The sequence below is a fragment of the Cibotium barometz genome, chromosome 15 (genome assembly GCF_041138505.1).
Source record: "Cibotium barometz isolate CiBa-2024 chromosome 15, ASM4113850v1, whole genome shotgun sequence".
Lineage (NCBI taxonomy): Eukaryota > Viridiplantae > Streptophyta > Polypodiopsida > Cyatheales > Cibotiaceae > Cibotium > Cibotium barometz.
Window position 1 is genome coordinate 47946234 of NC_141060.1, and position 18349 is coordinate 47964582.

The 18349-nt window shown below is 41.3% G+C and overlaps 1 protein-coding gene across 2 annotated transcripts in view; it reads left to right on the forward strand.

Annotated features, from left to right (window-relative positions):
- Positions 1–13998: 13998 nt before the first annotated feature.
- Positions 13999–18349, forward strand: part of STRS1 (DEA(D/H)-box RNA helicase family protein) — a 70242-nt gene continuing 65891 nt past the window's right edge. Inside the window, exons 1-2 of one of the 2 annotated variants that reach the window (XM_086809794.1) lie at positions 13999–14218; positions 14306–14920. In XM_086809794.1, the coding sequence (XP_086665920.1) occupies positions 14065–14218; positions 14306–14920 (769 nt within the window). In that variant the 5' untranslated portion in view covers positions 13999–14064. The remainder of the gene's footprint in view (positions 14219–14305; positions 14921–18349) is intronic. The other variant, XM_086809795.1, reaches the window with a different exon arrangement.

The window sequence follows — 18349 nt, forward strand, 5'->3', positions numbered from 1 at the left end:
TATTTAAGTAATGTTAAAAAATTTGTTTCATATATAGTAAAGTGATTAGATCAAGAATGCATTTCATTGCAATAAACATGTATGAGCTTTCAGCACTTGTCTTGATATATAAATAATACTTTTATTATGTAGTAATATTAAATATAAAAATAGATAAGTTAATTATTTTTTCCTTTTTTCTTATATATATATATATATATATATATATATATATATATATATATGATTGTGTGTGATTAATTTTCATTAAAAAAATTTATAAATAATGGCTAATTAAATTATATTATATCATATCAAATGATTGCTAATTAAATTAAATTATACATCAAATGGTTGATGCTCTACAAACTCTTAGGGTTTGACCCCTTACTTCTTCATTTAATTTATTCAATAAGTAAAATTAAAATATAGATATTAAATATCATAATCACTTATTATCCTATAATGATTAAGGATATTGCAAAGCTTTTTATAGTCATTACAATATGTAGTTTTATTATTATTATTTCGTTGAGCTTTGCATACATACATTCTTTAATACTTTACCTAAAGAGTGATTATTAAACTTTGATTAAGCTAAATTGTAAGTTAATAATTACTTCTTTTGCATTAAAAATAGAAAACATAGTCAATGGACCTTGTGAGTTAATTTTTAATGAAGCACTCTTTTTTATGATATGATTTTGATCAGCATCGCATTAATAGAATTTGATATTTAATGATAAAATTTTAGAGTAATTCTTCATCATATAGTGGTTAACTCATTGAGAATTTATGCAAGTATTCATGAAAATTTATAGTGGTTAGCTCATTGAGAATTTATGCAAGTATTCATGAAAATTTATTCTAGCTTAGAGAGAAGCACAGAGAAGTAGAGGGAGAAGGAAGGTGCCTCGGAAGCTATAGCATCGTCATCATCACCATGTGGAAAATGGGCTGCCATTTTTTTCTCTTGATCAATGCCATGGAGATAGAATATACTAATAGTGTTATCATTATTAAACCTTGCATAGAAGGGAGGTTCATATGGGTGTTTCAAAGGGGATTTTCTTATGCATGTATAGATGACAAGTGTTTTTTAAAAATTCCATCAACTGTGTGGTTAATATAGTGTTATGTTACAGGGATGGAGAACTATTGGTGATGGATATATAACTCTTATTATTAATGAGATTTGCTATAAAGAGTTTAATAATTCAATTAAAGTGGATGATAGCACTACAATAACTAATTTTGTGGTATGTACAAAGAATTAAGAATTAAGGTTTATAAAATTATAATCACTAAGACTATCTCATGCTTAATGACATCATTAATTGAATATGGGTCTTTAGTAATCCCATGCTCGATGACATCATTGAGCATGATGTCACTGATTGGATATGAATCATAACTGTACTTCACAGATGCTAACTACTAAAGAAGTTGCACTAAAATCAAGCATACACTCAAGATATTATGGTATGTACAAAGAATTAAGCTTTATTAAAAATATAATCACTAAGATTATCTCATGCTCAATGACCCAACAATTGATTGGATATGAGTCATTAGCATTCCTTGATAAGCTTAGTTGAGATATGCTAATAACTACTAAAGAAGTTGTGCTCATCAAACATGCATTCAAGATTAATAGTAAGCATCACACTTAACAAGAGCAAAAGCTTAACAATGTGCAAGAGACATGATATCCCCACAAAGGACCGCTTCGTATTACTCACAAGAGAGATTACAAAAGCTATATCTCTCACATGTGCCACGCAGTGTGAGCCTCCTAAATATGCCCATCAAAGAAAGGTTCCTAGATCCACTTGTTGACTTGCCCACTTGGCCATGTGCCCTCCATCAACTAAAGATGCCATGAATGTTTGCATTGACCTATCTGACCATGGTAGCACTTAGTGACCCATAATTATGTGAACCTTCAACCTTAGCCTGTAACTTATTATAATCTACCACAAAGGATTTATATGTGACCATACAACCCATCACATTTTCAAAACCCTCTCATGATCTATATACAGACTAACATGGAATATAGATTACAATGTACTCACATAAACATACAAATTGCATGCTGGCTATAAACCACAAAGGTATAATGTACTCACATAAAACATACAAATTGTCGCTGGCTATAAACCACAAAGGTATAATGTACTCACATAAAACATACAAATTGCATGCTGGCTATAAACCACAAAGGTAAAATGAGCCATAAAGGCTTTGTTAAAGACATTATTACTAAAACAAATGGTTAGCTAATTTTTCTTCATGCATTGAAGAAGAGTCTTCCTTGGTGTTGTACTTGCCTTCTCTTCATCATTCTTTTTTCTCTTGAACAACCATCTTTGTTGATGATAAGGTGACATTTCTTCTTGCAATAATAATAAGACCTTGGGGTTCTTGTTCTTGTGGGTCCATGACAAGTGCTTACTCACCAAGAGCTTGGGGTTCTTGTTCTTGTGGTCCGTGTGACAAGTGCTTGCTTTACTCACCAAGAGCTTGGGTTGATGGTCTTGATTTGGTGGTGCTACTGAAATAGAGAACTTGGATCCCTCCAACCTCATCTCCTCTAGAATGAGGGAAGAGGCAACAGACATGAGAGTTGAGTTGGGTTGAAATTACTACTAATACACATTGTTTAAATGATGAAGGCATTTTATAAAGGAGAACGAACATTGATTCCTCCTCTAATATGTTGACCCCTGCTCCACTAAGGCAGTCCATTAAGGTGGTCCACTAATATGATGACCCCTGCTCCACTAAGGTGCTCCACTAAGGTGGCCAGTTATGCATCTTACATCATTAATTTGAGAAGCCATAGAGGTCTTCTCATCTTTTTCCGATCTGCCTTGCTGCTACATTAGATCCCAAGCCTTATTTGAACTAGGAAGGAGATGAAACTACTTATTGTATTTGTTTGTTGCTTAGTCCACTAAGAATTTAGCATTAAGGCCAAAAAATGACTCATAATTTTTAGGCTAGTTACCTCCCTTTTCACCCACACTTTTTAGGCTAGTTACCTCCCTTTTTACCCTTGATTAATTAACTTAACTACTTCCTAAGCCTTTCCTTATATGGCCCATCTTTCCTCCTTTTTGGTGCTAATGAAAGTCTTTAGAATCACTTGTTTCCCACATACTCAACAAGTGTGGGTTCCTACCCGAGGTTATTATTGTCCAAATATTACCTTGATCCTAGCCCAAGCCTTATTTGAACTAGGAGATGAACATACTCAATATATTTGATTGTCATACGAAACTCTTGTTTCCCATTTATTCACCAAGTTTGGGTTCCTTCCTGAGGGTTTTCTCTTAGTTCCATTCACAATGCCATATAACTCCTTATCTAGTAGGGGCCATTTGCGTCTTAATAGTCCAAGTATAGAACTTGGATCCATCAAATCTATTACCTTTATCTAAATACCCACACATGTTGTTTGTCATGATGATGCTGCTAAGAATTTATCACAAGACTTTTCCTTGATTAAAGGAATTATAAATGAGGGTTTGTACAAAGAGATCTTCATCACAAATGAGGACGATAACTCACACTTAATTAACTGAAACCTATTCTCCCCATAAAAATGAAGGTTTTTACTTAAAAATTTTGAGTATCCCAAGCTTTTAGCATTGATATGATAATGGGGTATTTTTGGTTTCTTTGCTTTGATAGCTTGTCTCCAATGGTTAATGGAGAGTCCTTATCTTTTCCCTCCTCTCACAAAGAGAGTGAGAGAGTAAAGATCTGTTTTCCTGTAAACAATGGGTGGCAGAGAGACCTTATCTTTTCCCTCCTCTCTCACAGAGAGAGTGAGAGAGTTAAGATCCATCTTCCTCGAATGGGTGGCAAAGAGACCTTATCTTTTCCCTTCTCTCATCACAAAGAGAGTGTAAGATGCCTCTCAATGCTACTCAAACATTAATTCCATTATCTCATAAAGTGCCACTCATAGAATGTGAGGAGGTAGCACTCAACAAGATTTAGAAGAACTAAGATATAAAATGAAGAAAAAACTTACCCAATGTGCCACTCTTTAATGGGTAGAAATATCTCTCTTCCACATAGGACTCAACACACTAGTGAATGTATTGTTGGATAAACACTAACAACTCATTGTGCCAGTCAAATCAGAGATTAGTGAGGATGAAAATAACTCTTATTGAAAGATTAGAGTTCTTAATATTGACAAAGAATAAAATAAACAAACCCCACAAGATAATTCCATCTCTCAACTCACAAAAAGATTACCATTCCCCAAAGAAAGATACCATATTAAAATTATACTCACTAATATTATCTTATGCGCAATGACCTAATCATTGGTTGAATATGAGATATTAGAGTTCCTTGATCTTGATAAGGTTACTTGAGAGCTGCTAACTACTAAAGAAGTTATGCGCTAATCAAAATTTCATTCAAGATTAACATTTAGCATCACCAACAAGAACAAAAGCTATGTGTAAGGGATAAAATACCCACAAAGGGATATCCACATAGGATTACTTAGTATTACTCACACCTACAGAGATTACCAGATATGCCACATATAGTGTGAGCCTCCCAAAGATATAAGTCCATTAAAGTAAGGAGCCTAGATCCACCTACCTTGCCTACTTGTGCAACGGGTTCTTGATCTTCTTCTTGTTTTCCATGACAAGTGCTTTCTCACTCATTATATATCTTCCTCGGTCAAATGAATAACCAAAGTGTAGACCATCCAACCATGGAACAATGTGTGAGCACCTGGATCAATAAGGAAGTATCCAAACTCCTTGTCCAAGGTGAAATGAACACCACAAATACCATCATCCAACTTGGAGACAACAAATGACATAGGGGACATAACATGATTCAACATGTTGACTGAAAAGCTGCATGTTTAAGAGACTCCTTTACCTCAGAATAACGCAAATAAGACCAAAAATCGGGGGCACTTTTGGAGCTCCATTATGCATAAAAAACCCTAGCTAGAGTCAAGTTTTGTATGCTAATGCCTCTTTAATCTATTCAACATATGTTGGCCATCCAAGGGTTATGCACCAAAAGTCCTAGCCTGACCTTGCTCGAGGAGATCATATATACAGACAGTAAGTTGTAGCCTTCTATTGTAATTTGGCTTCACACATGGCACCCTATTGTATTGGTCTCTTACAAATGCTATCCATGCATTCTTTTTTTATATGTGGGCTACTGTGGGTTGCACAACTATGTTTTTGTTTTGTAGTTGGCTTTGGAGAGAAGTGATTCCGGAAAAAATATTGCACAACTATGTTTTTGTTTTGTAGTTGGCTTTGGAGAGAAGTGATTCTGGAAAAAATATTGCACACAGCTCAGGATCTGCTTAGAGATTTTCTAGATGTTCCTGGTGGAGTTATGATCCTGAAGATTCCTTAAGGTACAACTACTATGAAGAGGTGAAGGTTGAGAAGAGGAAACACTTATTTCTTTTAGAGACAAAGGAGAAAAAGGGTGATGCAAGGGCGATGAAGAAGCTTGATTTGATCTAGATGGCGCCCCAAAGGCTTATCTACAAGTATCATCTTATGTGAATATTTACTTTTTGAAGAGTAGAGTGGGATCTTATCTAATTCTTAGTTTATTGCTATAACTTAAAGAAAATTTGATACGATGTGTGTGCATGAATATACATACAGATACTTTGTTTACTTGAAAGATAAGGGTCATTTTCACACTATAGCAGTAAGATAAAAGTAACGGTTAGTGATTGAAAATGAGTGTCATCTACTATGGCTTTCCACAGCGTGTTTAATCTGTTTTGCTTAAACCTCTTATTTGGAATATTTCATGTGGCATTCTATGCCGAAGAACGAGTGGTGTTAATACAGAGAGGGTCCTATAAAGCGAACGACCACTTACGTATATGAGTCAGACTATACACTTGGGGAGGATTTTTTGGGGGACGATCCCAAGTGTTTAGTTGTTGCTAGTGACTACATCACTATTGGGAGGGATTTTTCGAGAGAAATGAAAAATCCAACATACACAAAGATTCATGAGCATATGCAGATGTGTAAAGAGCAAGGTCATGAGTATGCTAGGAAGGGGAGGTCCGTGTCTTGGGCAGCAAATTTTGTGTTTTTAGACCTCCCCTTTGGAGGTGTTCTACATGGTGTCGTCTCTAGGCTTCCTTGGGACACTATCACAGAGAACCATGCGCAATATAGAGTTTCTTTAGCATCAATACTCTGATTAAGATTGGTTGTTAATTATGGCATCTATGGGACATGTTCCCTGAAAATTTTTTAATTTGTAAATGGTTGTTATACAATAAATTAATTATTATTTTTGCATTGGATTGTAGGGGAGACTATTGATTGAGTAGATCGGTAGTGTCATATATCAGATTTGGAGATCTGGCAGTGGATTGTTGTCATGCATCTCCCTGTATGGTCACTGTGAGAGTGGTGACTTCCGGATAGAGGTAGTATTGCCAATGTTGCTTGAAACTCTATGCTTAATGCTAGAATGAGGCATTATCTTTGGTTTGATTATTGGAATTAGGGTTAGGGTTGCAACAATGTACACCCACAAGATAGAGAAGCTTGAGAGCACACAAACTCACTAGATTAGAATGAAAAAATGTGTGCCAGATACAAACGATAAGTACACAGCCCAAAATGAGTAGATAAGAGGGTGTACATATGCATGGGGGAAAAAACCTCCTAGTAAGGGAAAAAGTGCCTCGGTGGTCCTAAGTGTGTTCACACACATCACTACCATATAATGCTACAAATCCCCCCTAGAGTGATGATGTGAACATGTACAAGGTATGGCTGATCAATCCTAAAAAGACAGTAAGCCCAAAGCTTTACGAAAAGCTTCAAACTTTTCACGAGGAAGAGCCTTCGTGAATAAATATTCCATGTTGTCATGTGTAGGCCAATAGACCAAGCTGATCTCTACTGCAGAGAGTCTTTCCCTCACATAGTGGTAATGCATCTTTCACTTAATCTGTTGGAAAGCTACCTGACTAATCGGGTCCACTCGTCTGTAGGAGGATGGTGCCGTCTCGAGGCTGAAACATTGGGTTTCCCATTTGCTAATGCGCTCTGGCTGTCAGTGAAAATCGTAGTGCTAGACGACTGTCCAACACCCAAATCACCCATAAGACGTCTAAGCCACACACACTCAACTGTAGCTGTAAAAGCTACCCTGTACTCAGCTTCAGAGCTGGAAGTAGCCACTGTAGGCTGCTTCTTGCTGAGCCATGATATATATGAATCACCAAGGCAAAAGCAAAACCCATTAGTGGACACTCATGTGTCATAACATCCAGCCCAATCTGAATCACTAAAAGCATGCAGCTGTGACACCCCCTTTTGGATAAAACAATCCAAAATACTGAGTGCCCTGTAAATAGTGGAAAACCTGCTTAACATCTTGCCAATGCTTTGTACTTGGGCTATGCATGAATCTGTTGAACTGTGAGACCACATACTGTATATTTGGCCTTGTATTGCATATATAAAGAAGGGATCCAACAGCCTACTGATACAAACTAGCATCAAAAGAGTCTCCTGCATCTTGAAGACTAAGTCGAGTACATGTCTCCATAGGTGTAGCCACAAGTTTACACTCTTCAAGATTAAACCTCTTCAATAGCTTCTGTATATATTTAGACTACAGCATAAGCAAGCCATCATTGCACTACATAAACTAAATCCCCAAATAGTAATGCAACGGCCCCAAATCCTGACATCTTAAACAATGACTACAAATCAGCCTTAAAGGTTGAAATCTGATCTATATCACAGCATGTTATCAACGTATAGAACGATGACCAAAAATGTGTCCTTACTTGTTAGATCACCGTAGCGCCACTACAGGTGCTACCACAGGAGGGGACAGTTCACCACCCAGCCCCACAGAGGAAGAATAAGGATTGCCCCTCATCCCCCAGGCTATATAGTGTGTGGCCTGCCGTCCACACTAGCCTGGCCGCCCATGACTCCGCATGGGCGTCCTCTCCCACACTGAACCCTGGATGGCCACGTCCTCAGCGCTCCGACCGAGGCGTTGACGCTAAAGCCCCGTCAGGCCATCCGGTCTACCGTCGGTCTCACAGGCGTTACAGCCTACGTAACATTACTCCCCCCTTAAGAAGAGTTTTTGTCCTCGAAAACAAACTGGGAAAACCTCTTGGAAATTGCACTACGGCGTTCCCAAGTAGTTGCCTCCTCATCCCTGTCTGTCCATTTACAAGTACCTCCTGGTACACTTTATGTCGGGTTTGTCCTGTCATCACGATACCCTAGAATCTTTTTAGGTTCATGTGGTATCTTTTCAGACTTTCATGGTCTGTCCAGACCTCAAAAGGAGCACCATATAAATAGTGTCTCCACTTTTTTAGTGCATGAACTATCTCTAGTAACTCTCACTCGTAAGCCGAGTAGTTACGCTGCGTACGATCTAACTTTTTTTTCTCAAATGCAATTGGGCGTCCCCTTTGCGCGTAAGTATGGCTCTAATGGCCTCATTACTAGCGTCTGTTTCCAAGACAAACAGCTCATTTGGATCGACAATAGTCAAGATAGGTGCAGTTGCTACGGTCACCTTGAGCTTATCAAAGATCTTCTGTTGGGCTTCTCCCCCAACTAATGTTTTTAGTTTTTGACTGTCTGTAAACTAGTTAGTCAACGGGACTGCGATCTTTACGTAGTCCTTCACATACTGTCGGTAGAACCCTGACATGCCAAGAAAAAATCTGCAGTTTCTCAAGATTCTTTGGCGCTGGCCATTTAAGAATAGCCTCTACTTTTTCTGGCTTCATCCGCGTACCATCGACGGATATAATATGGCCAAGGTAGTGAATTTTTGTTTGAAAAAATTCACATTTACTCTCCTTTGCAAATAGTTTGTGCTCTCACAACAACTTGAACACTAGACTCAAATGCTCTATGTGTTCTTTCTGTCTTACTGTACACAAGAATATCATCTAGAAAAACTACTACGAATTTTCCCAGATATGGACGTAAAATGCTGTCCATCAGCATCGTGAACGTCGCTGGAGCATTGGTTAGCCCAAATGGCATAACCAAAAACTCAAAATGCCCGAAACGGGTCCTAAATGTTGTCTTCGCAACATCTTCTGCTTTAATTCTAACCTGATGATACCCTGATCTCAGGTTTACTTTTGTAAAGTATCTCAATCCATAGAGTTGATCAAACAACTCACACATGCGTGGCATCAGATACTTGTTCTTAATCGTTATCTGATTAAGAGCCCTATAGTCTATGCACATCTGCATAGATCCGTCTTTCTTCTTTACCAGAAGAATAGGCGATGCCCACGGACTTGAACTAGGCCGAATAAAGCCATTGTTCAAATATTCCGTCAATTGTTTTTCCATCTCTTGTGCCTCAGAGTGGCTTAATTTATAAGCAGGTTTGCTTATAGGTTTTGATCCTAGCATAACTTCGATGCCATGGTCTAATTCTCTAGATGGTGGTAAGCCATCTGGCAAATCATCAAGAAAAACATCCTAAAATTCCTCTAATAAATTCATTAAAGTATCTATGTACTTTTTCTTTAATGTCTCTTTCACCTTGGATTTTTTTCTTGTTTGAATCGCATGCATGCCAAACAGGGTTTTCAACCAGTGGGTCTCGTCCAAGGCTATTTTGTTTTCCTTGTTTGTCTACACAAACATCATTTACAGTTTCATCTACGAAAACAGAATTTAAAAGAGGGTAACAAGCATATACCTCTGCTATCTGGCCTCTGCGGACCGCTGTGCACGGCTCCATGGAGGAAATAAGTGGTGTGGCGGGGACAATACGGTCGCCCTGCAGGGTAAGACTCTACCTCCATGCTTAAAACGTAGCGTATTATGTAGGTAACTCCGAGCTAGATTAGGGCCCAAGCCATATAGCCACTTCTTGTTAAGTGCATGACCTGAAAGTCAAGCGGAGCCTCATAGTCCTGCATAGATAATGGGACCCCCAATACTACGGTATTCCATACCATTTTGTCACACCCGTTGGCTAGGCCAACAGTATACTCATAATCGCTCTAGGTCTCAGTCAACCCCAACTTCTTAACTAACGAGTAGTTCAAGAACTTGTGGCTAGCTCCATCATCGATAAAAACTGTGACTCTACGGCCACCTATGGTGCCATACATGCGCACCATGTCATGCGGACCTACAGTAGGCTGCCACATCGCTGGTGTCACCGAACAAGCGTGATGCTCATCACAATGACACACTGTCACCTCTCTGAACTCTGTGGAACTGAGAGGGAGTCTCTGCACTGTATGCAACTACCTAGAGGATTTACCATTTCTTTTGGGTTCGTTGCCGCTCGTGCTAGCTTTAAGCTTTGGAGACTAAGCCTTTGTGTGCCCTACATCGTTGCAATTAAAGCAGTGATTTTTCTTTCGCGCTTTAATATACTCCTCTTTTTTTTGGACTTCGCTGTCTCTTTTCTTCCTAGATGGTCGCGGTTTTTTAGACCAATGACCACCCTGTCCTCCCTGGTCCATCCTATCCCCCTGCTTATCACTGCGGAACCCTTTTCTTTTAAGGCCTGACCTCCTCTTCTCACTACCCTTGGTCCTGTTCGAACCACCACGCGCACTACGGCGCTTGATGTCATCAAATATCTACGCATACTTAATTGCCTCTGCTAAGTCTTTAGGCTGTAAGGGCTCTACGTACTCAAGGTAATCATCTTTGAGGCCTCTTTTAAAGCCTCGTAATGTCTGGAATGCATCGATCCCCTTTAGCTTGAGTACTATCTCCCTATAGGCTAAGATGTACTGAGTCAGGGATTTGTTCTCCATCGAGCACTTGTTCCATAACTCCGAGCTTCTCTCTGCCTCATTAATAGGCAAAAACTCTTTTCAAAACATCGTTTCAAACTCCGTCCAAGTGGCAGGACGACGAGTTGTCAATCTATGGGCTGCACCCGGCTAGGCTGCTGTTGCAGTGCGTGCAAGTTTGACCACTTCGCTAGAAACATGTTGACCGAGTCCTTGTTTCTCTCCTTCTCCTCGCCACCAAAACTAGGCGGCTTCAAGTCTTTCAATAACGACGAAGCTGTCTCTACGGACGACCCCACAAGAGCATCAACCTACACCACTGGTGAGGCTACGCTCACCCGTGTCACAAGAGCTCGTCTATCACAAGGAGTCGGAGTACTAGCCGAGGCGGCTGTCAGTGCGTCTAACCGTGTGGAGATGCTCTGTAGCATCATGACTAAGTTAGCCTGGACTTTACCCATATTGTTTAGTTTTGCATTAAGATATTTAAAAGTCCACTAGAGAGCTCCGTGTCTGTCAAGACGTCGGTAGGGTCCAATAGGTCATAATCGTCATCGTCGTCATATTCTAAGAGGTCCTCCTCGTTCCCCTCGGCGACGTCAGTGTTCATGTCATCTGGCTCATCGGCCAGAAAGGGGTCATTTGCTACTTCGGCCACTGTGGGCTCGCTGGGTCCTAAGGCGGGGTAAACAGACGAGGAGGGCGCTGGCGGATCACGCGTGATCGACAAGCACACTCCGGACCGGACAACGGTCGGGTGTATACGGCCTAACAATTCGGTCGGGGCCAAACCCGCGACCTAGGACAAGAGACCTGAAAACCCTAGAGAAGTAGAAGGCGGTGGTGGGGACACACTACGCCTAGCAGACATATTTTAATTCTTGCACAAATAAAAATGCGAGAACTCGGAAATTACAAAAACGCTAATAAAATGAGCACTGGAGAGAGAATAGTCACCTCCCTTACGGTCGCCTGCGCGACGACTGTCGATTTGTGTTGCACTACTGTGAGCCTCTACAAGCGTCGCTACTCCGGGATGCTCCGTTTCGAGAGAAAGGTGCCTGTTGCGTCCTCCGCCTCTGCCTCCTTGCCTCTACCTTCTGCGTCTCCTCCGATGGGTAAAGCGATAAGGTAGCAGGCCTGTTATGCCTCCTCCACCTCTTCGAGCTATGGTGCCATTTTCTTCTTCTCACGGGTTACTGTGCACGCCAAAGCGAGAGAGGGAGAGAGAGATGGAAAATCGCCTCTACCGTTGAGATGGTGCTACCTTTGAGTTTCACCAGGCGAATGCGTACATAATGCTTGTAGGCTCCACCACAACAGAGCTTGCGGCTGCTGTCCACGCACCCCACGAGTGCCCCTCCCCCCTTGCTTGCTGCCTGTGCACAACGAGAAAGATGGCTTTTGTGTTGTTGCTTTTCTTGCTTCTAAAGGCCTTCTGCCCGAACGAAATAGAGGGAGGAAAGTGCCCCCGCCCCTCCCCCTCTTGCTGCACCAGCGAATAATGAGCAAGAGGAAGGGAGGTGTGCCTCCCCTTTGCCGCCCTCCTCATGTAAATCACCATTCAAGAATGTAGTCTTAATGTCCAACTAATGTACATTCCACCCATGATGTGTTGCCAAAGCAACAAGACACCTAATGGTAGCCATACAAGATGTGAGTGCAAAGGTCTCATCATAATCAATGCCCTTTTGCTGGGCATATCCCCTTGCAACAAGTTTGGCCTTGTAGCGATCAATGCTATCATCTGCTTTGCGTTTTAACTTGTAAACCCACTTAGTACCAATCGCCTTCTTGCCATGAGGTAGATTTGTCAAATACCAGGTGTCATTCTTGAGTATAGAGTTATACTCATCATGCATAGCATGCATCCAATTATCATCATCCTGTGCTTCCACAAAGGAAATAGGTTCCTCCTCATTACATAAAGTAGAAATGAGAACATGATCAACATCAAAATAATCTGCATGATGAGAACCTTCACGAGTTCTGCTAGGTAAAGGAGCTGCCAACTTGCTATCCCTCAATGTCTACACAAGCGATTTTGGCATATGCCTAGATTCTTCTATGGCTCTCTCCTCATCCACTACATCCTCAATAATTGCCTCATCAAAAGGCTGATTTATAGGTTGATTTTGCACCTGCAAATGCTGAATTTTAGCACTTGGTTGAGTATTCAATTGCTCTACATTCTCAATAATTGCCTCATCAAAAGGCTGATTTATAGGTTGATTTTGCACCTGCAAATGCTGAATTTTAGCACTTGGTTGAGCATTGAGCATTCAATTGCTCTACATATGGCTGCCCTCCATTAAACAAAGATAGGAGCGAATCAAACATGTCCAATGAGCATACATTCTGCTGTTTTTTGCATGAAAGAATGGGTTGAACTGAGTTTTTGACAAAAACAACATCTCTACTTACCAAAATCCGCTTTGAGACCGGATAGTAGAGTCTATATTCCTTGCTTTCTTCTGAACTATATCCCACAAATGTGCATTTAACTGCCTTATCATCAAGCTTACTGCGTTGTTGCCTGAAGACAGGCCGTATGTGTGCCTCAATGGACACGGATGAGAGACTCGTGTCATCATACATGCAGCCCCTACTTTTTGCTAGGAAGCAGGGAAGACATGGGAGGCTAGGAGTTCATAGGCTGATGATGATAAGATTAATGCACATGTGAGAGATAATCCATATGACTAGTGAGCATCTGCACCTTTTTCATACTTTTAATGGTGATTGTGTTTGTGTTTTTTTGGTTATTGCTTGTGATTCCTTTGATTTCTCTTGTTGTGTATTTCATGAATGGTTTGCATTATGGATTCCTACGATTTTGGATGCTATGATTTTGGTTATGGATTCCAATGATTATTGGCTCAGTGTATAGTCAACATAATTGTGTTGCTATAGCCTTATTAATGATGCCAAGTTGCTAGTCATTTTTGTATATGTGGTGATACTGAATTGTCAAAATTTTTGGTTGTTGCTAGTGAATCTTCATGGGGACAACAAAGATCCATTTCTAAATTGACCTTCTTTTTGGGATGTTGTTTGCCATGCCCTGCTCGTTATTTTGGTTCTCGCTCAGAAGACAAGACAGTAAAACCCATAATTTATTTAGGCTAAATCGATGATGAGGGGTGCGATTAAAAAACTTCTAAAATAATAATATGTTTCTTAGGGCTCCCTATATAAATGTAGGCGTTTCAGCACTATAGTTTGCCGCCAGCACTTCTTCGCAAGTTCGCAGCCCAACAGCTACCCGGCGGCCCATGGAGCCCGACAGAGGAGAAAACCACCCTCTCCTAACCACGCAGGCGAATTTTGGGCATTCCCAAGAAGATGGGCGACTTGCGACAGATCAACCAGTGGCCCAGAAGAAGAAAGAGAAGAAAAAGAGGAGGAGAGATAAGCACCAAAGTAACGGTCAGTTTACATTTGAATTTGAGTCTTCGACAGTTAAATCCATGGTAGATGGATTTATGTAACTGTCAGAATTTGAAATTTTTGCAGGTGAAGTGGTGGTGGAGGATACAATTGAACCAGAAGACATGAATGGTGGGCGCCCAAATTGCTCTGTAAAGGACAAGAAAAAGAAAAACAAAAAGGGCAAAGGCATTGAAGAACCTAGTGAAGTGAACAAGGCGGGAGATCAGACTGAAATGAAGCATGTGAATGGTGCCAACACAGTTAAAAAAAAGAAAAGAAAAAGTGAGGCAAAGGGTGAGTTGGGCTCTTCAGATTTGGGGCTCCATGCGAATGGGGGCTCACAACATTACAAGAAAAGCAAGCATGAAGCAAAGGAGGAGAAGAACAAGATGAAAGCAGAGTCTGCAGGCTATGAACGTCCAAATACTGCAGTGGAGAATCATGCAGAGAAGAAGAGCAAGTCTGAGGGCTTGGTTAATAGAAACATCGGAGATGATGGGCATTTGCAAGTGAAGGTTTCTGGGATTGGTGCTCAAGATGATAAGTTTAGGCCCCTCCAGTCGTTCGCTGAAGTTCAAGTGCCAGAGAATGTATTGGACTGTTGCAAGGGTTTTGAGAAACCTTCACCCATTCAAGCCCATGCATGGCCTTTCCTTCTGGATGGCCGCGATTTAATTGGTATAGCTGCAACTGGCTCAGGTATGGCATTTGAGTAAAATCAAAGTTATTTCAGTGTTCCCTTTTTGTTGTAGAGTGTCCAGAAAGGATGCTCATACTCAGTGGTCAGATTTGTGTTAGACTTAACATTAAGGCCGCTAAGTTTTAGATACTCCCACTATGAAGTCACAATGTGTTGGAACTACCTTGTTTTGGCCTAAGCCCCTTGGTAGTCTAAGTGACATGGCAAGGGAATAAGGCACAGGGTCATGTCTTAGGTGTGTTTTCATGTAGAGCACTCTCACATTCTCTTTGAACCAATTCCATGAGTGAGATGTGAGAGCCTGTAAGTTATGGCAGGTATGGCAGAGTCAATGGTTTGAAGCTTTTTAAGCAGTTCTCATGAGAATTTCCTGCATTCTTTGTGAGCTCGATTATTTGTAGATACAAATCTTCATTGCGAAAGAGAAAGAGAGGAAGGTAGGTTCAGTCCAACGTATTTTAAAGAGTTGATCACTATATTGAGGGTCTAACATGGTTTTGGGGGCGTTGCCATACATGAGACATTATTAACAGAATTACATAGTTTTGTAGGGAAATGGGTCTTGTGAAAATGATACCACATGCTATTGATCAAGTGACAATTGATCCAATAACAATGAAAAGAATAGCTAAACGTGATCAGCAAGAGTTGTCAAAGTTCCCAAAGCCATGTATGCCATTTAAACTGAGTTAAAGCTAGAATTATTGTATAAAATGGTTTGGACAATGTTCTAGTAGTTACTTTTATGGTAGGTTTATCAAATGGTGTGATGTGAGTCAAATTAAGCAAGCAATGTTTGAGGACATAATGTAGAATGCGGAAGACTTGGAGATGATTTGTAAACTTGATTAGAGCACAAATTCAGAGCATATACTTGGTGATTTGCAATGCACAAACGAAAGAGAGAGAATCGGGAGAGTATACACCATATTAGCAAATTACCCTATGAAGGGCCCCCACTGTGAATATTACGGTTCAAAGCTAGGTCTTGGACCCTTGTTAACCAAGGTTAGAATAACCCAAGCAGAGTCACGAGAAACGAGAAACGGGAACGAAAACGTTCGAGGAATGGAAACGGGGAAACGAGTTTTTAGGGGTGGAAAGAGCCATTTCTTGTGACAATATCAATTGGGAAATGAGAAATGGCCATGGAAACAGATGGGGTCCTGAAACGGATAAACACGTTTCTAGGGATTGAAACGGCCGTTTCCTTTGACTATGAACCCAAGGTTAAGGGATAAGCAATCCCGCGGTTAGGGTGAGGGCTTAGCCGAGTTTGGACTCACTTATGATGATTACGAGGGTCTCTCGAGGTGGAGGAGCTCCGCCTGGACGAGCAGGACCTCTAGGCTAGAGTAGGTGCAGGTGGGCAAGTGCACTGGTGGTATGGGATGCGAGGGCATGGTTGTTGGGGCATGGCTGACTCACAGCAATTCGACCTCAGGTCCGGGGGTGGCTTTGGAATGGAGCCTATGGTTGGGATGTGAGTTGCTAGCCACAATCTATTGCGGTCATCGATTCAGATTCGGTGCAGGTATGTGGTCCTTACATTGGTATCAGAGCCAAACCTGCTGGCTTGGAGCATGAGTAGCTCCTGAAGGGAGTAACTTGTAAACCCATTGTTGGATTCTTCTGGACTTTGGCTGTCCAGTTGCTTTTTGTGCTTTCCAAGGTTTGGGTGGTATGGGACACCTCGAACGGAAAGCGGTGAACAAAGGGATAAGATTGCACGGTTGGATGTGTGGAGAGCGGTGTTTTGTGCTTTTAACCATTCTCATGAGAAGGAGATTTGAACTGTTTTGCTGTGCATAAGGTGCTGGTGGGGTTCTGCAAAAGGGTAAATCCTATGCGTTTGCATATATATGTATAGTTCTTGCTATCTGGGGCTCTGCTGGATGCTTTTGTTGGGTGCATGGCTGTAACAACCTCTCAACTTGAGAAGGTGACTGTGGGATGGGGAAACCCTAGTGCATGCGTGAAGGGGTCTCTATCAGTAGGTGGATGCATGCTGGAGACAGAAAGATGTGTGGACTGTACCGCGTTTGTTGGCATGCTTTTGAGCTGTGGACAGTCAGGGCAGCCTACAGGAGATACATGCCCCTCTCAAAAAAGAAAGTGATGTGGAGGTATACTGAGAGAAAACCCTCTTAAAGGGTGGAGAGATGATGATTTCTGGACCATCTTATCCATCTTTTGACCCAGGCAGCTTATGGGTGGCCAATTGTACGTAGGCCTAGGCCCAGAAGGATGAGGGTTGTGGGCGGTTACAGACGGCTAGCCAGATGGCGAGCTGTTTTTAGAAGCAAAGGTTGTGAGGGACTACCTTGACAATTTACTGATGGCTAGGTCATGGCTTGAATGGGAAACTGAGGTTGTGGACATGGTGGTATCTGTTGTCTCTGGTTATACGGATTGACCTAGCGTAGCGCTAGGTTGATCTGGAGGTTTGAACATGACATCCAGAGGGAGGTTTGGTTGCATCAAGGTTCTGTCTTTGGGGGAAATTGGCCCTTCCACCTTAGATTTGTGTAATTAATGGAGGTTTTACACGGGATATTTTTTGGTGGGGTGGGACTCCAGAACCTATTGCATGTAAGGTCTCCTGATGCTGTGCAGTCTCTAGACTGGGATGCCCTATACCTTACGGATAGCTAACCTTGAATGACCCTACGGGGTGTGGTGCCGATTTGTGGGACAACAAGATAATGGATCTTCTTGGGTGTCGTGTGCATGGCAATTCACTAGGGTTGTGTGAACCGCTGGTCAAGATGATTCTTGAGCAAGTTAGTGCTTTGAAAGTGCCGGATTCATCACCTACCTGATGGTACCTTGTGTACAAAGAAGTAGCCTTAGTTGTACATGAGAGAGATGAGAAGTTTGGGAACTTTTGGGTCAAAGACCATTTGGCTGTACCCTAGGGTTTTGGGAGAACTATGATTTACTGATTTTTGCGTGAGGATCCCACAAAGTTCAGTGATGCTCCAAGGAAGGTGTAGTTCCATGGATGCATGTGGTGCTTCATAGGTGGATTGAAATCCACGGAGGCGCCCACCAGGTCCCTTGATTCTAGTAGTCAAATGGAAATCCACCTATCTTGTGGTGTGCGCACCATGGATATAGGGTGGAAACCTCTTGTTGAGGGGGTTGTGTGTTTCTCTTCAGAGACATGTGAGTACATGTTGTGGATTGGGAGTGGAGTTGTATACTCACCCTTGGGTTAGGTTGAAACTTAAACCTTCGGCTAATCACAATTCTTGCTTTTGTGAGTAAGACCTTTTGTAGTCCTAGAGATTTGATTAGCTGCGTCTTGAAGGAACAGCTTGAAGAATTAGTTGATAGAACCTCTTTGAAGAATTAGTTGATCGAACCTCTTTGATTTCGGGACTTGTGGTACTGTCTTGGGGAGTCTCTGAGTGTCATTAAGATTC